Source organism: Marmota marmota, unplaced genomic scaffold (genome assembly GCF_001458135.2).
Source record: "Marmota marmota marmota unplaced genomic scaffold, marMar, whole genome shotgun sequence".
NCBI lineage: Eukaryota > Metazoa > Chordata > Mammalia > Rodentia > Sciuridae > Marmota > Marmota marmota.
The window spans coordinates 1354523-1380615 of record NW_026000241.1 but is presented as its reverse complement, the minus strand read 5'-3'; the positions used below and the strand labels follow the sequence as shown (position 1 = coordinate 1380615).

The following is a 26093-nucleotide window of genomic DNA, read 5'->3' as shown; positions in this document are numbered from 1 at the left end:
TCACTCCAAGATGGCGTTGAGGTGACCTCACCTCCGCCCCTTGACTGCAGGCACTCTGCCGTCCCCCGTTTCTCCCGACCCTCTGCAGAGCTCCACCTTCTCCAGCCAGGCCCCGGACCCCAAGGTGGCCAGCATGTTCGAGCTGAGCGGACTGTTCCGGCAGCAGCACTTTCTGGCCGGGCTCCTGCTGACGGAGCTGGCTCTGGCCCTGGAACCTGAGGCCGAAGGGTGAGCCCAGATTCTGCGGGACCCCAGGGCAAGTGGCTGCGCCGGGAGCACGTGCTCCCTCCTGAGCACCCCGTCGCCCCACAGGGCATCCCTCTTGCACAAGAAGGCCATCAGCGCCGTGCACACCCTGCTGTGCAGCCACGACACGGACCCCCGCTACGCCGAAGCCACCGTGAAGGCCCGAGTGGCCGAGCTGTACCTGCCGCTGCTGTCACTCGCACGGGACACTCTGCCACGGCTACATGATTTTGCTGGTCAGCAGGCCAGGGAGGGGTGGGTCACGTGGTCCAGGGTTCGGTCCCCCAAGGCCAGGGTGGGAAAGGCCAGAGCTCTCGGGTCAGAGCAGGGGCGAGAGGCCAGTTGTACCGCAGGCTCTGTGGAGCCCGCAGCCTCTCCAGCCTTAGATTCACCCGGAAAGTGGGGACAGTAATGGCACCAGTGACTTCACAGAGCAGTTGAGGTACCGTAGCTCTGACGTATTGTCAGCCCCCAGCCACAAGTGGCATTGTCCTGACACCTCCTGAGGGGATGTGGGGGGACAGTGGGACACGACTGGGTGAGAGGAAGGTGGGGCTGTGCGTCCACTCATCAGCAGACGCCCCGGGCCACAGAGGGACCTCGTAGACAGCGGCCGGCAGCACAGACCGGGCCTTGGGGGTCAGTCCCGTCCACCCTCCGGGGAGGCTCTCAGCGGTTTTCTCTTGAACTTCTTTCCTGCTCCGCTTTCTCTCCGCGCTCCTGGGACTCCGCTCCACGTACGTCCGCCTGGTGTCACACGTCAGCTGTGTCCACTCCTTTACCTCTGTGCTTCACCTGGGAAGTGTTCTGTCCACCTGTCTTTGAGGTCACTAATTACGGCCTCTGTCCACCCTGCCATTGAATTCTTAATTTCAGATATTATATTTTCATTTGAAAAATGTCCAATTTCATTGTTTTTCATAGCCTTCATCTTGATGTTGAATCTCTCCATCTCTTGGCCCACTGTGCCTGTCTTTTCCTCTGATTTTAACCACGTTATTAATTTGTTTACTCATTTCTGAGACGGGGTCTTGCTGCACTGCCCAGGCTGGTCTCAAATCTCTGGGCTCAAGTCATCCCCAGTCTCGGCCTCCCGAGCAGCTGGGACTGGAGCTCACACCCCACACGTGGCAGATCTGCGGACATCAGCTTGTCGTATTCGTGTGTCTGCCTCTGCTGCCCCTTTTCCTCTCCTCCGTCTCATTTTCCTGTCTGGTCATGTGTCCTGTGTTTTTTTTTTATTGTGTTTTGGACGCTGTATACAAAGGAACCACAGGGCTGAAGCAATGTGGTCTTCCCCAGAGAGCTCTTCCCTTCGCTGTCAGGCAGAGGCCGTGAGGGGCGGGTCCCCTCCTACGCTGAGCTGGGCTAGAGTTTCAGAAGTCTCCAGCGCAAGGCAGACATGGGGGCATCTGTGGTCCCAGCTACTCGGGAGGCTGAGGCAGGAGGATCACTTGAGCCCAGGAGTTCAAGACCAGCCTGGGCAGCATAGGCCCAGTCTTTTAAAAAGAGAGAGAGAGAGAGAGAGAGAGAGAGAGAGACACTGAGACTCAAGGGAAAAATCTGTAGTACATCTGTTTTCAGCTCCTCCCTCTGGTGACAGTTCTTTGGGGCCAGGGATATTTTTCAAGATAATAGATTTAGGGATCAGACTGTTGAGGTTCAACTCTTAGCTCTTCTCTTTACCTGCTTTGTGAGTCTGCACAAGTAACCTATCTGTACCTCAGTTTCCTCATCCTTAAGGGAATAATAAAAATACCTGCCTCAGGGTTCTTTTGAAGTTTAAGAGTTAATTTAAAAAAAACAAAAATTTTTTTTGCAGTCAGTGCTGGGGATTGAACCCGGGGCCTTGCCGACTGATTAGAGCAGGAGGCTGCGGAAACACAAATGGGTGCTGTACGAACAGCCACCGTGTTGCTGCTGTTCCTATTGTGGTCATGGTCTTCATCCTCTTTGCTGTTTGTGTGCGTGTGTGGTCCCAGGGACTGAACCCTAGGGCTCTCTACCACTGAGGTGCATCCTTGCCCTTTTTACTTTGAGACAGGGTCTCACAAGTTGCCCAGGCTGGCCTTAAACTTGGGATCCTCCTGCCTCAGCCTCCCAGATAGCTGGGATTACAGGTGCACAGCACCACACGCAGCCCTCTGAGTCCCTAAGAGTCCTGTGGGCCAGGTTGTGGTCTAGCCATTGAGCACCTAGCAGTGCCCAGAGTAGACAGAGCCCAGGCTTCTGTGGGTCTGACAAACAGTAGCATAATTAGAATATCTAATTAAAAGCAGAAAGTAGGTTCTGGGTGTAGAAGTCAGATCCCAGCCTGACCTGGTGGGGAGGGGGTGATGTGAGACTTCTGGAACTTGGGGCCCGGGTTTGGCACTTGCTGAGGACTCATTCTTCTCCCCCATCCCCACCTCCCTGCAGAGGGCCCAGGCCAGCGGTCAAGACTGGCCTCCATGCTCGACTCAGACACTGAAGGCGAAGGGGATATTGGAAGTACCATCAACCCGTCGGTGGCCATGGCCATTGCGGGTGGCCCCCTGGCCCCTGGCTCCCGGACCAGCATCTCACAGGGCCCTCCAACCGTAAGTATGAGGCTTGTGCCCGGGGACACCATCCAGCTGGCTGAGAGAAGTCATGTCATGAGAAACACATGGGCCAGTATTCGTCTCAAGTGGAGAAAATGAACCGGCTCTGGCCCTCTCTGGCCCCAGGCATCTCGCTCCGGCTGCCCGCTTTCTGCTGAGTCCAGCCGGACGTTGCTGGTGTGCGTGCTGTGGGTCCTGAAAAACGCAGAGCCAGCCCTCCTGCAGCGCTGGGCTGCTGACCTGGCCCTGCCGCAGCTGGGGCGGCTCCTGGATCTGCTGTACCTCTGTCTGGCGGCCTTCGAGTACAAGGTCCGAGGGAATGGGTGGGGCTGTGGTGCAGGGCAGGCTCAAGGGGCCCGGTGGGCTGGCGCGCAGGGCTGGGGTGTCTGCGCACAGGCTCCCGCCAGGCTGAGGTCAAAAGGGCTTAGTTCTGTGTCAGCCAAGGAATAAGAATAGAATTTGGAAGGTGGTGAGATGGGAAAGAGAGAAGTGAGCTGCATCTTCTAGCGAAGGTCCTAGAGGTTGTATGGGGCCCAGAGCAGAAGGACTGGGCTGCCCAGAAAGAGCAGAGGTCACTCTGAACCCCAGTCCTCTGGGCCCCCAGGGGAAAAAGGCCTTCGAGCGCATCAACAGCCTCACGTTCAAGAAGTCACTGGACATGAAGGCCCGGCTAGAGGAGGCCATCCTGGGCACCATCGGGGCGCGGCAAGAGATGGTGCGGAGGAGTCGCGGTGAGAGGAGGACCCGTCCCCACCAGCAGGCCACCTCAGTCCCCCAGCAGCAAGCTTTGCCCAGAAGGAAGTCTGTCAGCTGGGGTGTGGCTCATTGGTGGAGGCTTGCCTACCTTGCTCAGGCCCTGGGTTCCATCCCCAGTCCCACACAAAAAAGGAAGTCCCCCATGTGTCACTAGTGTCCATATTCTCCATCTGTCCTCATGTTATTTGGGTTTGGGGTGCCTGCCTACTCCGCAAGGTTTAGCTTTGCCCAGCATCCCTCAGGATTTTCCCATGACAGTGTCTTCATACTGTGTTTTTCCCATGCTCATGTGTGTCGTCCTGTTTTTATACATCTATGAACACGCACTCACATCGCAGAGAGGAGCCCATTTGGGAACCAGGAGAATGTTCGATGGCGCAAGAGCGTTACACACTGGAAACAAACATCAGACCGCGTGGACAAGTAGGTCCAGTGTGTGTGATACTGTAACAAGCTACTCCAGGAAGGCACTTTATAAAGAAAAGAGGTTTCTCAGTTGTATAGCACTTATTTAACACGCCTGAGGCCCTGGGTTCATTCCCAGCACCACACACACATACAAAAAAAAAAAAAAAAAAGAGAGAGAGAGAGAGAGAGAAAGAAGAAGAAAAGAAAAATGGTTTAGAGTCTGAAAGTCCAAGACCAGGTGACCCCATCAGTTTTTGCCTCTGGCAGATGGCATCATGGTGGTGGGAGCCTGTGTGGGTGGAACCAGGCTTTTCCACCAGTCCACTCTTGAGAACTAAGGAGTCCCACAAGAACGACCTTAATCTCTTCTGAGGGACGTAAGGACATTGCGCTAATCCCCACTTCTGAATATTGCCATACTAAGGACCAAGCTGTCAGCACATGAGCCCTCGAGGGACATGCAAACTATATGGAACCGCAGCAGGCAGGGAGGGGTTCTAGAGAGCTGCTGCCCCACTGGGCAACCAGTGGAGGAAGGGAGCTCAGTTGTGACATGGGATCTGGCCCTGAGTGGCTTCACAAGACCTCATCTCCCCTTCAGGACCAAGGATGAAATGGAGCATGAGGCCTTGGTGGATGGGAACCTGGCAACAGAAGCCAGCCTGGTGGTTCTGGACACGCTGGAAATCATCGTTCAGGTAGGGTTTGATCCAGCATGTGCCCACACAGTGCCCTGTGATCTCCAACTCTGCGCTCCCTTTCCTTCCCTAAGCCTGTAACCACCCCAGTCTCTAATACCTGGATTTCTGGCCCCTTTCCCCAAAGACGGTGATGCTGTCAGAGGCGCGAGAAAGCGTCTTGGGCGCGGTACTGAAGGTTGTGTTGTACAGTCTGGGCAGCGCCCAGAGTGCCCTCTTCTTGCAGCATGGCCTGGCCACCCAGCGGGCTCTGGTGTCCAAGGTGAGCACCCCTCGACTTCCACAGTTCACAGAGTCATAATAGCTGCCCATTCACTGGGCATTTACTTGACAGTTTCATGAAACAGTCTCCTTAGCTGCATTTAACAGAGGAAGGGACTGAAGCTCAGAGTGGTCACCCCACTCCCCCGGGTCACACAGCAAGGGTGCAGAGCCAGCTCTGACTTCACAGGCCACTGTTGATGGCCAAAGAGGGCAGAACACCGATGCCCCTGCCCAGCCCCATCTGGCAGCTCCCGAGCCAGGACGGGGAAGGGCTAAACAGTGTCCTCTGGGTCCCGGGGGCAGTTCCCAGAGCTGCTGTTCGAGGAGGACACGGAGCTGTGTGCCGACCTCTGCTTGAGGCTCCTGCGACACTGTGGCAGCCGCATCAGCACCATCCGCACGCACGCCAGCGCCTCCCTGTACCTGCTCATGCGCCAGAACTACGAGATCGGCCATGTGAGTGGGGGAGGGGCTGCCTAGGCCAGGCTGGGTCAGGGCAACTGTGGGGGTCGCAGTGTCCCAAGGGGAAAGAGGGAGGGGTGGCAGTCACCGAGCATCTCAAGCATCTTGGGTGGGCAGAGGGGTCAGGATGAGGGGTTCAGGTGGGATGGGCTCCTCCATGCAGATGGGGGTAGCAGCCGGCAGCCTGGGCAGGTGCTGGATGGGGCCTGGTGTCCAGGCTCCTGGGCCACTCTATCTCCCCTGCCCCACAGAACTTTGCCCGTGTGAAGATGCAGGTGACCATGTCACTGTCGTCCCTTGTGGGGACAACGCAGAACTTCAGTGAAGAGCACCTGCGACGGTCCCTCAAGACCATCCTTACCTACGCTGAGGAGGACGTGGGGCTGCGGGATAGCACCTTCGCAGAGCAGGTGACGCCCGTGTCCCACCCTGGGCCAGCGGTCTGCCCTCCCCTTCCCAGCCCTGACCCCACCCTCGTTGGCCGCGGACATTCCCTGGCTCCAGGTGCAGGACCTGATGTTCAACCTGCACATGATCCTGACCGACACGGTGAAGATGAAGGAGCACCAGGAGGACCCCGAGATGCTCATCGACCTCATGTACCGGTGAGCCTGCCCGCCTGGCCTGCGGCCTTGCCCCGTGCTTCCTGGCCCCAGGAGAGAAGGGGCGGCGGGGAGGAGCAAGCCTGCAGTGACAGGAGGGACAAGTAAAGGGGCAGGAGAGCAGACAGGTGAAGCTGGCCGGCCAGCAGACAGACCCCTGAGGGGACGACGAGACACAGGGGACCACCAGGGAACGCACCGCGGAGCGTGTGTGCTGCCCAGCTCCCCTGCACTGTGACAGGGACCCGCGCTGTCAGCTCATAGAGAAGCTTCCTCCAGGCTCATGGTTTTGGAGGTTTTAGTCTGTGATCAGCCTCGTTCCTTTTGTGCCGTGGAGAGAGACACATGGTAGGAGCATGTGGCAGAGCAGGGCCCCTCCCTGTGACCAGGACACCGGGGAGGAGATAGAGGCTGGGGCCCCAGATCCCCTTCAGGGCTTTCAGTGACCTGATGACATCCCTCGCAGCCCCACCTCTTAAGAGACCCATCACCTCCTGAGAGCACCTCTGGGGGTCAGGCCTTTACTTCATGGGCTCTGGGGGACACTGAGATCCAAGCTGTATTTGGCTGGAGATGACTGGGTGGCGGAGCGCTTCCCTGGTACATGCAAGGTCCTGGGTTCCATCCCCAGTGGGTGGGGGGAATTCCAGATGATAACAGAATGACAGATGAGAACCAGGACAAGTGAAGGGGAGGAGAGGTGAGGGGAGCAGAGACTGGGGAGTTCACCTGTAGTGCCAGGTTCTCCCGAGGCCAAGGCAGGAGGATCACAGGTTTACGGCCAGCCTGGGCAACTTGGCAAGATGCTGTGTCAAAGTAAAATTTTAGAAAAGGCTGGGGAGGTAGCTCAGGTCGAGTGCCCTGTTCAAGGAAGGAGGGAGAGAGGGAGGGGGGGCAGGAGGGAAAGGAAAGAAAGAAAAGAAACGTGGAGTTGGGAGCTGGGCAGGGGGACCCACCTGTTGGAGATAGGGATGGCAGGGTACCTGGGAGGTGCCCACGGGGGTCAGGTGACACAGTGCACAGAAAGGAATGGTGAGTTCAGGGGGGTCAGGGTTCCACAGGTGAGCTCATGAGCAGGCAAAGTGAGAGTGACATGGGGTGGCAGTTGAGGGGACAAGAAAGAAGGAGGGGGTGGGATAAGTGAGGAGACAGGCAGATGGGGGAGGAGGGGAGATAAGTGTGGAGTCAGGTAAGCAGAAGGTGGACGAGGCGCAGCAGAGGAGACTTATAGGTCACCAGGAAACAGGTAACAGAGGACAAGTGAGGAGAGGGATGAGGGGAAGAGGTGAGGTGGGCCAGGAGGGGCCAGGTGAGCCGGAAGGCAGGTGTGGGAATGGATGAGGGGACAGGCAGGTGGGGGATGGGCTGGCAGGGGGATGGGTGGGGGACAAATGGGTACATGGGACCAGGTAAGCAGATGGGCGGCCCATGGCAGAGGGTGGGGTAGTGAGCCTCGTGGGTGGATGGTGTGTGGGAGGGACCCGTCCTCACGTCCCTCTCACTTGGACACCAGGATCGCCCGGGGCTACCAGGGCTCCCCGGACCTGCGGCTGACGTGGCTGCAGAACATGGCGGGGAAGCACGCGGAGCTGGGCAATCACGCAGAAGCCGCCCAGTGCATGGTGCACGCCGCCGCCCTGGTGGCCGAGTACCTGGCCCTGCTTGAAGACAGCCGCCACCTGCCTGTGGGCTGTGTGTCCTTCCAGGTGAGCCGGTGGGGGTGGCGAGCAGGGAGGGGAAGGCCAGGTGGGGCAGGCCAGGGTCTGACGCCACCTCCCACCCCAGAACATCTCGTCCAACGTGCTGGAGGAGTCCGCCATCTCCGACGACATCCTGTCTCCTGACGAGGAGGGCTTCTGCTCTGGGAAGCACTTCACCGAGCTGGGGCTGGTGGGGCTGCTGGAGCAGGCGGCCGCCTACTTCACCATGGTGAGGCCCGGGGCTGCAGCACAGGGCTCCGCCGGGGTGTCAGCTGACCTCTGCCCGTGCCTTTCCCTGCTGGGGACTTAGCAAGGACGATGTTGCTCCTCAGAAGCCCTCTTCCTGCCTTTCTCCCCATTACACCTTTGGAACAGGCCTGGCTATAGCCAGCCCTCCTTCCACACACAGCTGCAACTGGAGGTTTGTTTCCATAGAACCTTTGCAGCAATGGGAAGGAAGACAGAAGCTTATTGCTTCTGCCCTTTTCTGTCCTTTATAAAACCAGCCTCTGAGCCAGGCGCCGTGGCTCACACTTGTCATCCCAGCTACTCAGGAGGCTGAGGCAGGAGGATCGCAAGTTAGAAATTTAGCAATGCCTTGTCCCAAAATAAAAAAAATTAAAAGGCCTGGGGGTGTATGTAGCTCAGTGGTAGAGCACTTGTCTAGCTAGCGGGCACAAGGCCCTGGGTTCCATCCCCTATACAGCAGAATAATAAATAAAATATAAAAGCAACTCCCACTCCACCCTTTGGAACACCTATTCCATTTTATGGAATGAAGTGTGGCCCAATTCTGGAATTGAAAATAAAGCCAATTAACAGTTTTAAGTGACTGGGGATGTAGCTTATTGGTAGAATGCGTGCTTAGCATGTGTGAGGCCCTTGGTTCCACCCCCAGTACTGGGTGGTGGTGGGGGGAGTTTAAAGAAAGTTGTTATATGCCCCCTGCCCCATACCCATCACCCCAATTCTGCAGCTACCTGTGTTATTCTGGTGTGTTTCATCTCTTCTTCGTCCCTAACGTTTTTTTCCTGGAGTTTATTTTAGAGTATTTTTTGTTTTTTTGACATATAAAAGGACAGAGTTCACAGTTTTTATAAAATACATGCCGCTAGTGCATTTTAAACCCTCCCCCTGCTCAACATGGTCCAGCTGGTAGTGGACATCACCCAGGGGGTTATTAAGAATGCAGATCCGGGGCTGGGGTTGTGGCTCAGCAGTAGAGTGCTTGCCTAGTGCCCGTGAGGCACTGGGTTCGATCCTCAGCACCCCATAAAGGTATTGTGTCCATCTACAACTAAAAACATATTTAAAAAACACAGAGTCCTTGGCCTCTGCTACCCTCCAACCAGGCCCTGAACTTAAACGAGACCCCAAAGACTCGTATGCCTGTGCATGCCTGAGACACTCCGGCCTGAAACACATCCCAGCTGTCGCCCGTCATGTGCTCACTGCCTCTGTGTGTGGCCCTCACTGACAGAAAAAAGCCCTTTACAAAACTCTCCTCCCTTAGGAGCGAGTTCATAGGAATGCTTTACTATCACCTCATCCCGGTCCACGTTTGGATGTCCCTGATGTCTCCTAGTTATCATTTTGGAGACTGGGGGTACAGCTCAGCGGTAGAGCACATGCTTAGCGTGCACAGGGCCCTGGGTGCAGTCGCTGACACTGTGTGTGTGTACATAGATTTTTTTTTTCAGTTGCCTATCTTAAACCAGGGTCCATAAGGGGCCCATCATTACTATGGCTGATGGGGGCCTTTCTGCGTGTGGGGGGTGGGGTTCTGGGGGTGGAACCCAGGGCCTCTCACAGGGTAGGCAAGTGCTGTACCACTAAGCTGCAGCTACAGCCCCAGTCCCTTTTTAAAATTTTTAAATTGATATGTAATTATTGTATTTATGGGGTACAATGTGATTTCTGTACTGGGAATTGAACCCAGGGCTGCTTAACTACTGAATCACATCCGCAGCCCTTTTTAATATTTTATCTAAGAGACAGGGTCTTGCTAAGTTGCTGAGGCTGGTTTTGATCCTCCTGCCTNGTACCGAAAAAAAAAAAAGTTCTCCTAATTGCACATGAAGGTAGGTTTTTTTTTCCCCATATTTAGTTTTTAGTTGTAGTTGGACACAATACCTTTATTTTATTTACTTTTTTTATGTGGTGCTGAGGATTAAACCCAGGGCCTCACACATGCTAGGCACGTGCTCTACTGCTGAGCCCCAGCCCCAGCCCATAGTTAAGTTGGTATTTTTTTTTTTTTTTTGCTCAAAATCTTTCTTTTAATTTTTTTACACAATACCTTTATTTTATTCCTTTATTTTTTTTTATGTGGTGTTGAGAATCGAACCCAGGGCCTTGTACGTACTAGACAAGTGCTCTACCGCTGAGCCACAGCCCCAGACCCTTTATTTTGAATTTTTAAGAGCAAAATAAAATTATTTGGGCTGGGGATGTGGCTCAAGCAGTAGCGCGCTTGCCTGGCATGTGCAGGACGCTGGGTTCGATCTCAGCACCACATAAAAATAAAATAAAGATATTGTGTCAACAGAAAACTAAAAATAAATATTAAAATAAATAAATAAATAAATAAAATTATTTAATTTCGGTTTGAAAGTATTTTACAGACATGATTTATGAGTATGCCACAATGAAAACTATGAAATTAGTTTTGTTGTCTCCATTTTACTGACGAGGATGTTGAGGCAGAGCATAACTGATTGGCTTAACCTGGTGCCACACACAGGAAAGGGGTTGGATGAGGACTTGAAGCCATCCACCCGCTGCAGAGCCTGGGTCCTCACTGCCAGCTTCAGTGAGGAGAGGGGGGCTTATGGTGACCAGAGAATGCTTCAGACGGGCAACCTGCTCAGCTCCCGCCAGCCCAAACCCCGCAGGAATGTCTCTGCTGAGACCTGATGTCTGATTTTAAAGAGAAATAGCACTTTGGGATTCAAAAGGAACTTTCTGGTTTTTGAAACACATTCTGGCCCAAGCCAGCCCTTGCACAATCCCATGTGACCTCTGGCTGGTCTTGAAGGTCTGGCTTCATGGGAGCCTTTCCAAGGGCTGACCTGGATTGTGCAGAAACCAACCCCAGAGGGCCTGCAGGGAAGAGCCGTGCTCCTGAGCAGCTGCACTGTGGCTGCCCCCAGGGGACATCAGCCACAGCCACTGTGTTTCATTCACTCACTTAATATTTGCCGAATACTATCAGCCTCCATACAGAAGGCTGACTTAGTCTCTGTCCTCCTGTGGACTCAGAGTCCAGTTCCTTTAGGGTCGCAGGGAACTAACTGAGGCTAACTTGTAAGGCCACCAAGTGGTTGACAAGAGCAGGAGGGCAGAACAAGGCCCCACCAGATCTCAGGTCCTGCTGGTCTCTTCTGTTCCTCATACTTTCCAGGCACATTCTGCCTCTGTGCCTTTGCACTCACTGTTCCCTTTACTTAGAATGCCATTCTCCCCTTGGCTCTTTCTCATCCTTTGGAAATTGTGAAATTTCGCCCTGTTCTGTTGTCTTTGAACCTGCAGTTCCTTTGTTTATTGTCTTTCTTCCCCACATGAGACTGTGTGTTAGACAAGCAACGGGACAGTGTCTGTCTCATTCACAGGGTTAAGCACACAGCAGGTGCTCAATTGATGCTTGTTAAATGATTGCTATGTGTGTATCAGGGCAGAGATTAATGTGCTTGAACACAATCACAAATGCTTTAAAAATCACAAAGTTCAAATGCTTTGATCACAGAGTTTATTTCTGAGCGTATGTAGGCTACAAGGAGCTCCAGAGTGTGGCCTGGCCCTGGCCCTGGCCCTGGGGGTTCACCATGGCGCCCACATCAGACATTGCAGGCTGTGGGAAGGGGAAAACCTTCCCTTCCACTTAAGTGGTCGCCTCACTTCCTCTTCAATCCCACTGGCCAGATTGTGGTCACATGGCTGTGCTCAGCTGCAAGGGAGGCTGGGAAATGTAGTCTGCCCAGTTCTGAACTCTGGACAAAGCTGCAGTATCTTGGAGTGGAGTCGAGCTCTGCAGCTGGCGTGCTATTCAAATCTGGGTGAGAGTGGAAGGAAGAGAGCATCCTGGATGGAGCATGGGGAAGGGAGGGACGTCAGGGAGGACAGCCAGGAAGGGACTGAGTTCCTCGAGCCCAGAGATGGAGGTGTCAGGATGACCCAGGGCTCTGGGGCAATGGCACAGCTCGTGGAGGTCACTAGTGGCCTTGGTGACAGCCCAGCAAGGCAGTGTGGATTTGGACTGAGAGCTTCTGTGTCCCCAGGACGCAGAGCTGGCCGAACGCCTCAACGCCAGCCTGGCCTTCTTCCTCAGTGACCTCCTGTCCCTGGCAGACCGCGGCTTCGTCTTCAACCTGGTGCGAGCTCACTACAAGCAGGTAGGCGTCAGCGTGGCCAGTGACGTGGCGGAGGACACATGGGGTGATGCACAGGGCCACGTTGGCATCCCCAGTGACTGCCCCTTCCCTACAGGTGGCCACGCGGCTACAGTCCGCCCCTAACCCCACAGCGCTGCTGACCCTCCGCTTGGACTTCACCCGCATCCTGTGCAGCCACGAGCACTACGTGACCCTCAACCTCCCCTGCTGCCCCCTGTCACCCCCGGCCTCGCCTTCCCCATCTGTGTCCTCCACAACCTCCCAGGTAGGTAGGCCTCCACTTCTGCCTCCTCCCCTTGGCCTGGAACACACCTCAGCCCATCCTCTGTGGTTCCCTCATTTCTGTTTGGACCGCTGAGACCCAGGGCTGCTGCCAAGGTGGGCTGACCCTTTACCTTTGACTTTTCACCTCTGAACCTTCACCCTGGCCCATCAGTCTTGGCAGTTTCCCTGGAAGTAAAGCTTGATTTTTTTCACCCCTGAATCTGAGAGTGACATTCCACCTGCTGTTTCTCAGTCTTCTGACTTTTGACCCCCATGACCTGTCACCTACAGATAGGTGACCTCAGACTCTCAGTGCTGGCTTTAACCCCATGCTGTCACCTCCAGATGAGTTACCCCAGTCTCTCATCTCATGATATCATAACTCCAGTCACTCCAAGATGGCGTTGAGGTGACCTCACCTCCGCCCCTTGACTGCAGGCACTCTGCCGTCCCCCGTTTCTCCCGACCCTCTGCAGAGCTCCACCTTCTCCAGCCAGGCCCCGGACCCCAAGGTGGCCAGCATGTTCGAGCTGAGCGGACTGTTCCGGCAGCAGCACTTTCTGGCCGGGCTCCTGCTGACGGAGCTGGCTCTGGCCCTGGAACCTGAGGCCGAAGGGTGAGCCCAGATTCTGCGGGACCCCAGGGCAAGTGGCTGCGCCGGGAGCACGTGCTCCCTCCTGAGCACCCCGTCGCCCCACAGGGCATCCCTCTTGCACAAGAAGGCCATCAGCGCCGTGCACACCCTGCTGTGCAGCCACGACACGGACCCCCGCTACGCCGAAGCCACCGTGAAGGCCCGAGTGGCCGAGCTGTACCTGCCGCTGCTGTCACTCGCACGGGACACTCTGCCACGGCTACATGATTTTGCTGGTCAGCAGGCCAGGGAGGGGTGGGTCACGTGGTCCAGGGTTCGGTCCCCCAAGGCCAGGGTGGGAAAGGCCAGAGCTCTCGGGTCAGAGCAGGGGCGAGAGGCCAGTTGTACCGCAGGCTCTGTGGAGCCCGCAGCCTCTCCAGCCTTAGATTCACCCGGAAAGTGGGGACAGTAATGGCACCAGTGACTTCACAGAGCAGTTGAGGTACCGTAGCTCTGACGTATTGTCAGCCCCCAGCCACAAGTGGCATTGTCCTGACACCTCCTGAGGGGATGTGGGGGGACAGTGGGACACGACTGGGTGAGAGGAAGGTGGGGCTGTGCGTCCACTCATCAGCAGACGCCCCGGGCCACAGAGGGACCTCGTAGACAGCGGCCGGCAGCACAGACCGGGCCTTGGGGGTCAGTCCCGTCCACCCTCCGGGGAGGCTCTCAGCGGTTTTCTCTTGAACTTCTTTCCTGCTCCGCTTTCTCTCCGCGCTCCTGGGACTCCGCTCCACGTACGTCCGCCTGGTGTCACACGTCAGCTGTGTCCACTCCTTTACCTCTGTGCTTCACCTGGGAAGTGTTCTGTCCACCTGTCTTTGAGGTCACTAATTACGGCCTCTGTCCACCCTGCCATTGAATTCTTAATTTCAGATATTATATTTTCATTTGAAAAATGTCCAATTTCATTGTTTTTCATAGCCTTCATCTTGATGTTGAATCTCTCCATCTCTTGGCCCACTGTGCCTGTCTTTTCCTCTGATTTTAACCACGTTATTAATTTGTTTACTCATTTCTGAGACGGGGTCTTGCTGCACTGCCCAGGCTGGTCTCAAATCTCTGGGCTCAAGTCATCCCCAGTCTCGGCCTCCCGAGCAGCTGGGACTGGAGCTCACACCCCACACGTGGCAGATCTGCGGACATCAGCTTGTCGTATTCGTGTGTCTGCCTCTGCTGCCCCTTTTCCTCTCCTCCGTCTCATTTTCCTGTCTGGTCATGTGTCCTGTGTTTTTTTTTTATTGTGTTTTGGACGCTGTATACAAAGGAACCACAGGGCTGAAGCAATGTGGTCTTCCCCAGAGAGCTCTTCCCTTCGCTGTCAGGCAGAGGCCGTGAGGGGCGGGTCCCCTCCTACGCTGAGCTGGGCTAGAGTTTCAGAAGTCTCCAGCGCAAGGCAGACATGGGGGCATCTGTGGTCCCAGCTACTCGGGAGGCTGAGGCAGGAGGATCACTTGAGCCCAGGAGTTCAAGACCAGCCTGGGCAGCATAGGCCCAGTCTTTTAAAAAGAGAGAGAGAGAGAGAGAGAGAGAGAGAGAGACACTGAGACTCAAGGGAAAAATCTGTAGTACATCTGTTTTCAGCTCCTCCCTCTGGTGACAGTTCTTTGGGGCCAGGGATATTTTTCAAGATAATAGATTTAGGGATCAGACTGTTGAGGTTCAACTCTTAGCTCTTCTCTTTACCTGCTTTGTGAGTCTGCACAAGTAACCTATCTGTACCTCAGTTTCCTCATCCTTAAGGGAATAATAAAAATACCTGCCTCAGGGTTCTTTTGAAGTTTAAGAGTTAATTTAAAAAAAACAAAAATTTTTTTTGCAGTCAGTGCTGGGGATTGAACCCGGGGCCTTGCCGACTGATTAGAGCAGGAGGCTGCGGAAACACAAATGGGTGCTGTACGAACAGCCACCGTGTTGCTGCTGTTCCTATTGTGGTCATGGTCTTCATCCTCTTTGCTGTTTGTGTGCGTGTGTGGTCCCAGGGACTGAACCCTAGGGCTCTCTACCACTGAGGTGCATCCTTGCCCTTTTTACTTTGAGACAGGGTCTCACAAGTTGCCCAGGCTGGCCTTAAACTTGGGATCCTCCTGCCTCAGCCTCCCAGATAGCTGGGATTACAGGTGCACAGCACCACACGCAGCCCTCTGAGTCCCTAAGAGTCCTGTGGGCCAGGTTGTGGTCTAGCCATTGAGCACCTAGCAGTGCCCAGAGTAGACAGAGCCCAGGCTTCTGTGGGTCTGACAAACAGTAGCATAATTAGAATATCTAATTAAAAGCAGAAAGTAGGTTCTGGGTGTAGAAGTCAGATCCCAGCCTGACCTGGTGGGGAGGGGGTGATGTGAGACTTCTGGAACTTGGGGCCCGGGTTTGGCACTTGCTGAGGACTCATTCTTCTCCCCCATCCCCACCTCCCTGCAGAGGGCCCAGGCCAGCGGTCAAGACTGGCCTCCATGCTCGACTCAGACACTGAAGGCGAAGGGGATATTGGAAGTACCATCAACCCGTCGGTGGCCATGGCCATTGCGGGTGGCCCCCTGGCCCCTGGCTCCCGGACCAGCATCTCACAGGGCCCTCCAACCGTAAGTATGAGGCTTGTGCCCGGGGACACCATCCAGCTGGCTGAGAGAAGTCATGTCATGAGAAACACATGGGCCAGTATTCGTCTCAAGTGGAGAAAATGAACCGGCTCTGGCCCTCTCTGGCCCCAGGCATCTCGCTCCGGCTGCCCGCTTTCTGCTGAGTCCAGCCGGACGTTGCTGGTGTGCGTGCTGTGGGTCCTGAAAAACGCAGAGCCAGCCCTCCTGCAGCGCTGGGCTGCTGACCTGGCCCTGCCGCAGCTGGGGCGGCTCCTGGATCTGCTGTACCTCTGTCTGGCGGCCTTCGAGTACAAGGTCCGAGGGAATGGGTGGGGCTGTGGTGCAGGGCAGGCTCAAGGGGCCCGGTGGGCTGGCGCGCAGGGCTGGGGTGTCTGCGCACAGGCTCCCGCCAGGCTGAGGTCAAAAGGGCTTAGTTCTGTGTCAGCCAAGGAATAAGAATAGAATTTGGAAGGTGGTGAGATGGGAAAGAGAGAAGTGAGCTGCATCTTCTAGCGAAGGTCCTAGAGGTTGTATGGGGCCCAGAGCAGAAGGACTGGGCTGCCCAGAAAGAGCAGAGGTCACTCTGAACCCCAGTCCTCTGGGCCCCCAGGGGAAAAAGGCCTTCGAGCGCATCAACAGCCTCACGTTCAAGAAGTCACTGGACATGAAGGCCCGGCTAGAGGAGGCCATCCTGGGCACCATCGGGGCGCGGCAAGAGATGGTGCGGAGGAGTCGCGGTGAGAGGAGGACCCGTCCCCACCAGCAGGCCACCTCAGTCCCCCAGCAGCAAGCTTTGCCCAGAAGGAAGTCTGTCAGCTGGGGTGTGGCTCATTGGTGGAGGCTTGCCTACCTTGCTCAGGCCCTGGGTTCCATCCCCAGTCCCACACAAAAAAGGAAGTCCCCCATGTGTCACTAGTGTCCATATTCTCCATCTGTCCTCATGTTATTTGGGTTTGGGGTGCCTGCCTACTCCGCAAGGTTTAGCTTTGCCCAGCATCCCTCAGGATTTTCCCATGACAGTGTCTTCATACTGTGTTTTTCCCATGCTCATGTGTGTCGTCCTGTTTTTATACATCTATGAACACGCACTCACATCGCAGAGAGGAGCCCATTTGGGAACCAGGAGAATGTTCGATGGCGCAAGAGCGTTACACACTGGAAACAAACATCAGACCGCGTGGACAAGTAGGTCCAGTGTGTGTGATACTGTAACAAGCTACTCCAGGAAGGCACTTTATAAAGAAAAGAGGTTTCTCAGTTGTATAGCACTTATTTAACACGCCTGAGGCCCTGGGTTCATTCCCAGCACCACACACACATACAAAAAAAAAAAAAAAAAAAAAAAATNGGACACCAGGATCGCCCGGGGCTACCAGGGCTCCCCGGACCTGCGGCTGACGTGGCTGCAGAACATGGCGGGGAAGCACGCGGAGCTGGGCAATCACGCAGAAGCCGCCCAGTGCATGGTGCACGCCGCCGCCCTGGTGGCCGAGTACCTGGCCCTGCTTGAAGACAGCCGCCACCTGCCTGTGGGCTGTGTGTCCTTCCAGGTGAGCCGGTGGGGGTGGCGAGCAGGGAGGGGAAGGCCAGGTGGGGCAGGCCAGGGTCTGACGCCACCTCCCACCCCAGAACATCTCGTCCAACGTGCTGGAGGAGTCCGCCATCTCCGACGACATCCTGTCTCCTGACGAGGAGGGCTTCTGCTCTGGGAAGCACTTCACCGAGCTGGGGCTGGTGGGGCTGCTGGAGCAGGCGGCCGCCTACTTCACCATGGTGAGGCCCGGGGCTGCAGCACAGGGCTCCGCCGGGGTGTCAGCTGACCTCTGCCCGTGCCTTTCCCTGCTGGGGACTTAGCAAGGACGATGTTGCTCCTCAGAAGCCCTCTTCCTGCCTTTCTCCCCATTACACCTTTGGAACAGGCCTGGCTATAGCCAGCCCTCCTTCCACACACAGCTGCAACTGGAGGTTTGTTTCCATAGAACCTTTGCAGCAATGGGAAGGAAGACAGAAGCTTATTGCTTCTGCCCTTTTCTGTCCTTTATAAAACCAGCCTCTGAGCCAGGCGCCGTGGCTCACACTTGTCATCCCAGCTACTCAGGAGGCTGAGGCAGGAGGATCGCAAGTTAGAAATTTAGCAATGCCTTGTCCCAAAATAAAAAAAATTAAAAGGCCTGGGGGTGTATGTAGCTCAGTGGTAGAGCACTTGTCTAGCTAGCGGGCACAAGGCCCTGGGTTCCATCCCCTATACAGCAGAATAATAAATAAAATATAAAAGCAACTCCCACTCCACCCTTTGGAACACCTATTCCATTTTATGGAATGAAGTGTGGCCCAATTCTGGAATTGAAAATAAAGCCAATTAACAGTTTTAAGTGACTGGGGATGTAGCTTATTGGTAGAATGCGTGCTTAGCATGTGTGAGGCCCTTGGTTCCACCCCCAGTACTGGGTGGTGGTGGGGGGAGTTTAAAGAAAGTTGTTATATGCCCCCTGCCCCATACCCATCACCCCAATTCTGCAGCTACCTGTGTTATTCTGGTGTGTTTCATCTCTTCTTCGTCCCTAACGTTTTTTTCCTGGAGTTTATTTTAGAGTATTTTTTGTTTTTTTGACATATAAAAGGACAGAGTTCACAGTTTTTATAAAATACATGCCGCTAGTGCATTTTAAACCCTCCCCCTGCTCAACATGGTCCAGCTGGTAGTGGACATCACCCAGGGGGTTATTAAGAATGCAGATCCGGGGCTGGGGTTGTGGCTCAGCAGTAGAGTGCTTGCCTAGTGCCCGTGAGGCACTGGGTTCGATCCTCAGCACCCCATAAAGGTATTGTGTCCATCTACAACTAAAAACATATTTAAAAAACACAGAGTCCTTGGCCTCTGCTACCCTCCAACCAGGCCCTGAACTTAAACGAGACCCCAAAGACTCGTATGCCTGTGCATGCCTGAGACACTCCGGCCTGAAACACATCCCAGCTGTCGCCCGTCATGTGCTCACTGCCTCTGTGTGTGGCCCTCACTGACAGAAAAAAGCCCTTTACAAAACTCTCCTCCCTTAGGAGCGAGTTCATAGGAATGCTTTACTATCACCTCATCCCGGTCCACGTTTGGATGTCCCTGATGTCTCCTAGTTATCATTTTGGAGACTGGGGGTACAGCTCAGCGGTAGAGCACATGCTTAGCGTGCACAGGGCCCTGGGTGCAGTCGCTGACACTGTGTGTGTGTACATAGATTTTTTTTTTCAGTTGCCTATCTTAAACCAGGGTCCATAAGGGGCCCATCATTACTATGGCTGATGGGGGCCTTTCTGCGTGTGGGGGGTGGGGTTCTGGGGGTGGAACCCAGGGCCTCTCACAGGGTAGGCAAGTGCTGTACCACTAAGCTGCAGCTACAGCCCCAGTCCCTTTTTAAAATTTTTAAATTGATATGTAATTATTGTATTTATGGGGTACAATGTGATTTCTGTACTGGGAATTGAACCCAGGGCTGCTTAACTACTGAATCACATCCGCAGCCCTTTTTAATATTTTATCTAAGAGACAGGGTCTTGCTAAGTTGCTGAGGCTGGTTTTGATCCTCCTGCCTGATGTTTTGGTACAAGTATGTGATGATATAAGCATAGATACAATGTCTATATCATATGAATCAGGTACCAGTATGGAATAAGCAAATTAGGGTAATTAGTGTCTCCATCAACTGAAATATTTATTATTTCTTCAGTTAAGAACATTCAAAGTCCTCTGTCTTTCCTTTTTTTGATGGTGCTGGGATGTAACCCAGAGCCTCACACAATCTGAGCAAACTCTCTACCACTGAGCTGCACCCATCCATCTTCCAGCTATTTGGGAATGTATGATACTTTATTGTTAGCTTCATCATCCTGCTAATAGTTAGTGTTATGCATCTTAAGTCTTTTTAAAACACTTTTTTTTTTTTTTTTTGGGTACTAGGGATTGAACCTAGGGGCTGTTTACCACTGAGCTATATCCCCGGCCCTTTTTTACTTTTTTATTTTGGGACAGGATCTCACCAAGTTGCTGAGGGCCTCACAATAAATGGCTGGAGCTGGCCTTAAACTTGCAATCCTCCTGCCTCAGCCTGCGAGTCTCTGGGATCGTAGGCATGCACCACTGGACCTGACTTAAAATACTTTTTTAAAATAAACTTTTTTTTTTTTGAGTAGTTTTCAGTTTACAGCAAAATGGACCAGCAAGTACAGAGATTTCCCATATCCTCCTTCCCAACACAGAGATTTCTGCACTATCAACGTCTCTCCAAGTGACACATTTGCTGCAGTCAGTGAACCTACATTGACACATTGTCACCCAGAGTTCATAGTTCACAGCAGGGTTGTTTTGATACATGTACAATGACATTCATTCACCATCATAGTATCATACAAGGTAATTTCACTGCCCTGACTCTGAAGTCTTTTAATCTAAAAAGACAAAAACTGAGGAATCCGTTTGCAGTCAGTTCCCTATATTTTTGAAATAAGGTTTTATGCTTTTTTTTTTTTTTGTCATGCTGGGTATGGAACCCAGGAACCCAGAGCTCGGGCATGCCAGGTAGGCACTCTACCACTAGGTACACCCACACCCCTCCCAGTGAGATATTTTTCAATATGCCAACTCCTCTAGTGATGTTTTAATTATTTAATTATTGTCACTTTGTTGGAGTCTTCAAAGACAGTGTCCTTGGGTAGAAGCCAGAGAGTGCACACAGACTTTCTGACAGTCAGTCAACACTTAAGGGTACCTGCTGTGTGCCAGGCTAGATGCTGGTCGCAGCTGGGGGCAAGGCGCACCTACAGATGATTATTGTCACGTGCCAGGAAACAATTGGGCATGGAAGTCGGGCACCAGGCCAGATAGGCTGGTGTTTAGATCCTGGCCTCAGGAACCCCTTCATGTATCTGAGGCTCAGTTTCCCCACCACCACCGAGAAGGATCACAGAGCTCCTCTCAGCAATAAAGGAACAAAATACAGATGTACCCATCATCTGACATTGGAAGCTTGTTACAAATTGTAGAGAGCACAGAGGGCTCTGTGGGGGCCAAGCAGAAAGGCCAGTGCCCCATCTGGGTGACAGTGGTCAGGGTGGACTTCCTGTAAGAGGTGAGGGAGAGCTGGTAGGAGCAGAGTGGGGGGACAGGAGCAAAGCCAGCAGGGGTTCTAGGCAGCACAGAGGGTTTGGGGGATCCTGACCCCATGCCTTCCACCGCCCCACTCCAGGGTGGGCTCTATGAGGCAGTGAATGAAGTCTACAAGAACCTCATCCCCATCCTGGAAGCCCACCGTGACTATAAGAAGCTGGCCTCAGTACACGGCAAGCTGCAGGAAGCCTTCACAAAGATCATGCACCAGGTGGGCCCAGGACACGATCCCCAGGACTGCCTTCGGGCCCCCCATTTCCATCCCCATCCCAGGCCCAGCTGACCTTGACTTTCCCCCACAGAGCTCCGGCTGGGAGGTGAGTCCACTTGCCCTCCAAGGCCACCTGCCTCAGGGACCCTTGTGATGCCTGGTCAGCAGCGGTCAGGGACCACTAGGGGGCACAAGAAGAGCGTGACCACTGGCCAAGGGGGCCCGAGGCTCTGTGGGTGATGACGCACCCCCCTCCACCTCCCCCCTTTCCCCAGACGTCCCCCCCTGCCCCAGATCTCCAGGGCAGTATGTGAGTCACCCAACTGGTGGCTCTCGAGGCACCCCTCCCGCAGGCAGGGCTAGCTGTTGCTGCTGCATGGGGGGTGTGGAGGGAGGGGCTGCGGGTCTCCCTCGCCCTCTCTCAGCCTCTGCCTGTGTCTCTCTCCTCCGTCTCTCCCCAACTGTCTCTGGCCTGTCACTCTGGCTCTCCCTTTCTAAGTGTCTAGTCTCTGTCCTGCCTCCACAACTCCCAGCTTCCCACAGGATCTCTGCTCCTCATCTCTGGTTAATGCCCCCCCAGTCCCGCCTCTTCCCTTCTATTTTTAGGCATCTCCTAGTTTAGGGAGAATTTTCTGGCCAAAGATGGCAGGAACCCAGAGTCCTGGCAGGCGTGCTGGGTGGGGGCCCCTCCCTCCCCAAAGCCCTGATCTCTGCCCATGGAGTGATTCTCATAGGGTGCCATGGCCAGGACCCGAGGGGAGGGGGGTGACATCTGACCCCTGCCATGACTGTCTCTCTCTGTGCACCCCCCACCTCCGGCCCCACCGTGTCTGCTCCGCCCTGCCCGGATCTGCCTTGGTGAGTGACCTGAGCACCCAACTTCCTTTCCTGGGGGAGGTGGCATTCTTGGGGTGAAGAGGGATTCCTTCTTTTAAACGTCAGGCTCTGGCAGGAGAGAAATGCCCTAGAACAATGCAGCCAGAGCCTCTGTCCCAAAGCAAAAGACAACCCGATCACCCTTCAGCCATTCAAGCATTTATGTAGCACCTGCTACATACCAGCCCCATGGGCATCGGGACCCAGATATGAGCAATACAGTCCCGCTCCTAATTTGGTATTGGGATCCAGATGATGAACCGCTGCATAGGGAGGCGGGAAAAACAGAAGTCTGGGGTGTTAAATGAGAACAACAACTTGGGGAGGTAGACAGGTCGGGGAGTATGGGCAGTTGGCTGTGGTCCAGACCTACGCCCTGACATTCTCCAGGTCCTCTGCTTGTGCTCATGACTGGATGTTCTTGAGGTCCTCATAACCCCCTCCTGATGTTCTCGGGGGTCCCCCTTGTCCATGCCAACTTCTTCCCCAGCCCTATCTTGCTTCCCTCTGCGTTCTGCCTTGTGGGGCACAAGGACACCCATCTCTGGATTAGGGAGGCCTCCAGAGGTGCCTCCCAGACCTCAAAACCCCATTCTCCCAGCCCCAGCGTGTATTCGGGACGTATTTCCGAGTGGGCTTCTATGGCGCACGTTTTGGGGACCTGGACGAGCAGGAGTTTGTGTACAAGGAGCCCTCAATCACCAAGTTAGCTGAGATCTCCCACCGATTAGAGGCAAGTCCAGTCTCTGGGGGATGAGGGGGGCAGGACACCAGGCTGCCTGGGGACTGGAGTGGGGGCTGCAATTGTGCAGCTCCGAGTCAGCCCCATGTCCTCAGGAGTTCTACACAGAGAGGTTTGGGGACGATGTGGTGGAGATCATCAAAGATTCCAACCCCGTGGACAAGTCCAAGCTGGATCCACAGAAGGTGGGCTCTCAACCATCCTCCCAAAATCCTGTATAAAAGGAGATTCTAAATACTATTTCCCAGAGAAGCTAAAATCCTATTTCTCTTACGCAACTCCAAAACTTATTTTCCTAAAGCCTATTCCTCAGGGTAGTCCCAGTCATCCAGATGTAGGAAGACCTGGGAACCCTAGAATTAAAAGCCCCCAGACTCAGGGCAGCCAGGGCCTCTTTCCCCAGGCCTGGGGCCCCAGGTGCCTGTGCTGGGGCTGTGGAACCCTCACCCCCACCCCACACCCCAGGCCTACATCCAGATCACTTATGTGGAGCCGCACTTCGACACTTATGAGCTCAAGGACCGCGTGACCTACTTTGACCGCAACTACGGGCTGCGAGCCTTCCTGTTCTGTACGCCCTTCACGCCAGATGGGCGCGCACACGGGGAGTTGCCCGAGCAGCACAAGCGCAAGACCCTGCTCAGCACTGAGCACGCCTTCCCCTACATCAAGACGCGCATCCGTGTGTGCCACCGGGAGGAGGTGGGCGCAGGGAGGGGAGGGGGGCATCAGATTCAGCGGGCTCTGGGAAGGGGAGGTATAGGGACCCTAGACCTAGGTTGGCTCAGCAATCCAGACCTAGAAAGGGGTGGCATGGGGATCCCAGATCAAGGAAGACCCAGAAAGGAGAGGTGCTGTGAACTGTGGGTCCAGGGCAACCCAGAGAGGTCTGGATGTACAGTCCATCCCCTTCCAGCCAGAGAGGAAAGGCCTGGAGACCCCAGATCCAGGAAGAGGCTCAAGTACCCCAGAACTGGGTTGGAGAGGTGGGGGGCACCTCAAACTCTGACCTCCAGACCCAGGGAGGCCTGGAGACCTTAGACATAGGGACGTTGGACTCAAGGGCACCAGACCTAACCTCTAAGGCTGAACCCTAACCATGCCACCACAGAGTCAAAGGCAGCTGCACCAGTACCCCCACCATGGCAGAGCCCAGCAGACAGAAGCCCCCAGGGCCCATTCATCGCCAGCCTCTCAGGCCCTCTGCCCTCAGTGGGATCCCAGCTTCCTTGGGCTGACCCGGTCAGGACACCATCAGGTCCCAGCAAGTGTATACACCCTCCCTCACCCGCAGACAGTGCTTACACCAGTGGAGGTGGCCATCGAGGACATGCAGAAGAAGACACGGGAGCTGGCCTTTGCCACTGAACAGGACCCTCCAGATGCCAAGATGCTACAGATGGTGCTGCAGGGCTCTGTGGGGCCCACTGTGAACCAGGCACGGCTGGTCCGGGGGGTGCAGGCTCCCAGGGCGACTCTAGGCCCCATGCAGGCACCCTCATGGGTCCCTGTCACCCTGTAGGGTCCCTTGGAGGTGGCTCAGGTATTTTTGGCAGAGATCCCAGAAGACCCCAAGCTCTTCCGGCATCATAACAAACTGCGGCTTTGCTTCAAGGACTTCTGCAAGAAGTAGGTCTGACACTCTCCCAAAGGCTCCTGTGTCCCCCGTTCCAGCTCTTCACTTAACGGGCCCCCACTCTTGCTGATAGCTCCTCCTCAGTTTGCCTGACCCCCTGGTGGGTCTACCTGCAGGCTGGGTCCTCAGGGACTTGCTTTCTCTGCTGACCATCTCCTGCCCTCTGGCCCTCAGATGTGAGGACGCTCTGCGGAAGAACAAAGCCCTGATTGGGCCTGACCAGAAGGAGTACCACCGCGAACTGGAGCGCCACTACTGCCGCCTGCGGGAAGCGCTGCAGCCCCTGCTCACCCAGCGCCTGCCACAGCTGCTGGCCCCAACCCCAGCCAGCCTCAGGTGTCCAACCTGGGCCCCCTACCCTACAGAGGGCAAGCGGAGGCTGGCCAGGACAGACACACTTGCATAGCAACACTGGCGGAACTCACAGCTTTGCATATCTCCATACGTACAAAGGCAGGGCAGTCTCTGGGAGGCCATGTCCCTGACATGTGTCTTCAGCTGTCTGACCCTCAGTTTCCACATCTGTGAAACTGGCCGGATTCATACCTCTCATGGCGGATTCCAAGAATCTGCAAACCCCACAGCCAGATCAGGGCGAAGATAAAAGGGGCAGGAGAGATCTTAAAAAGATCTTTGGAAGAGGAGGGGGCGGTGTCATAAGAGGAGGTGGAGGGGGGAGCCCTGTGGAGTTGGAGGCCCTGCTGGGGACCCATGCTGACTAACCCTGTTCCTCCCCCAGGAACTCTCTGAACAGAGCAAGTTTTCGGAGGGCAGACCTCTGAGCCCAGAGGACCAGCATCCAGGCCTCAGCTGTCTGTGCCTTGCTGGGAGTCGCCCCTACTGCCCTCTCAGCCTCAGGGTGTCTGCACTGTACTTGGGGTTGAGCCCTCTGCTCCTCTGTCTGTCTGCTCCTGTCTGTGTGCACTGATGCTCCCTTTTTTAATTTAAAATGGTTTTTATATGCAGCCTGTATGATGTGGTCACTGGGGGATGGGTCACGTGTGTACAGTCCATCCCCTCACAGCCATGTGTCCTGTGACACCCACTGAGACACTGATAACCTCCTGGGTGCTGGGTACAGTGGTGACTGCCCTCGTGAAGCTGACACTTTAGTGGGGAAAGTGACACAAATAATCCACAAATCCACTGGGAATAATAACAACACTTATCAAGTCCTCACCGAGTGCTTCCAGAAGAGCCGGCCACCCCGTGATGGGGGTGTAGCTCAGTGGCAGAGCATTTGCCTGGCAGGCATGGGGCCCTGGGTTCAGTCCCAGCAAGGTGAAACTTTTTAAAGTTTAAAAAATGTGGCCACCCCATTTATGGGCTTTTTTACTGAGGGACCTCTATTGGGCTCCTGCCTAGTGGTTAAGCAATCTCCTCAACATTCCTGTCAGATTGACGACATGATTAGCCCCATTTTGCAGATGGGGAAACTTGGGCTCAGTGCAATAAAAGATGGATGAGCCTGGGATTGGAGTTCAGGTCTGGCTGACTCTGGCGCCCAGGCCTTAGCCGCCGCCTATGCAACCTCGCGCTAGAGCAGCCCCCCTCCCAGCCCGCGATGGTCACGCCACCGTGTACCAGGCCTGTGCTGGGCCGCTTCCAGCCCTGCGCGGGGCAGGGGGTGGGGGGGAAGGGTGACCTCCCGCCGCCGCGCCCGCCCCAGAGCCCTCCCTGAGCTGGGCCCCGGCCAGCCCCGCCCCCCGCGGCCGCCCAGCATGCAGAGGGCGGGGGAGGCCAGCGATGGGGGGATCCAGCCCCTGGGACGGCTGGCGGGGACAAAGGGGGACGAGTCGGGCGCCCGCGACGTGCACACACACCTGCCGTGCAGGTGAGACCGCGTCCACCCCACCACTCTGCCTTTCCCTTGACCCTACTGGCCCTGGG

At 55.1% G+C, this 26093-nt stretch overlaps 2 protein-coding genes across 10 annotated transcripts in view; both read left to right on the top strand.

Annotated features, from left to right (window-relative positions):
* LOC107145204 (dedicator of cytokinesis protein 6) overlaps positions 1–25168 on the top strand; it is a 55556-nt gene extending 30388 nt beyond the window's left edge. For 5 of the 8 annotated variants that reach the window (XM_048795529.1, XM_048795530.1, XM_048795527.1 and 2 more), the window contains 13 exons: positions 89–228; positions 313–482; positions 2665–2825; positions 2955–3137; positions 3433–3559; positions 3923–4007; positions 4594–4690; positions 4818–4952; positions 5258–5410; positions 5668–5826; positions 5921–6021; positions 7532–7724; positions 7804–8327. In XM_048795529.1, coding sequence (XP_048651486.1) covers positions 89–228; positions 313–482; positions 2665–2825; positions 2955–3137; positions 3433–3559; positions 3923–4007; positions 4594–4690; positions 4818–4952; positions 5258–5410; positions 5668–5826; positions 5921–6021; positions 7532–7724; positions 7804–8028 — 1929 coding nt within the window. In that variant the 3' untranslated portion in view covers positions 8029–8327. Of the gene's footprint in view, positions 1–88; positions 229–312; positions 483–2664; positions 2826–2954; positions 3138–3432; positions 3560–3922; positions 4008–4593; positions 4691–4817; positions 4953–5257; positions 5411–5667; positions 5827–5920; positions 6022–7531; positions 7725–7803; positions 8328–20817; positions 20950–21040; positions 21056–22432; positions 22559–22662; positions 22753–23032; positions 23270–23861; positions 24006–24089; positions 24197–24377; positions 24540–24942 lie in introns of those variants that run through there. The other 3 variants (XM_015489044.2, XM_015489045.2, XM_048795531.1) reach the window with 1 other exon arrangement.
* On the top strand, positions 11610–16812 carry LOC107145202 (dedicator of cytokinesis protein 6-like). 2 transcript variants are annotated; one of them, XM_048795534.1, is made up of 9 exons: positions 11610–11773; positions 11996–12109; positions 12204–12374; positions 12850–12989; positions 13074–13243; positions 15426–15586; positions 15716–15898; positions 16194–16320; positions 16684–16812. In XM_048795534.1, exons 4-9 carry the CDS (start codon positions 12895–12897, stop codon positions 16770–16772), a joined length of 825 nt encoding a protein of 274 aa, XP_048651491.1. In that variant the 5' UTR covers positions 11610–11773; positions 11996–12109; positions 12204–12374; positions 12850–12894; the 3' UTR covers positions 16773–16812. The 2 variants fall into 2 exon arrangements, with proteins under 2 accessions (XP_048651491.1, XP_015344528.1); XM_015489042.2 differs by lacking the exon at positions 11610–11773 and having other exon boundaries at positions 11883–12109.
* Positions 25169–26093: the final 925 nt, after the last annotated feature.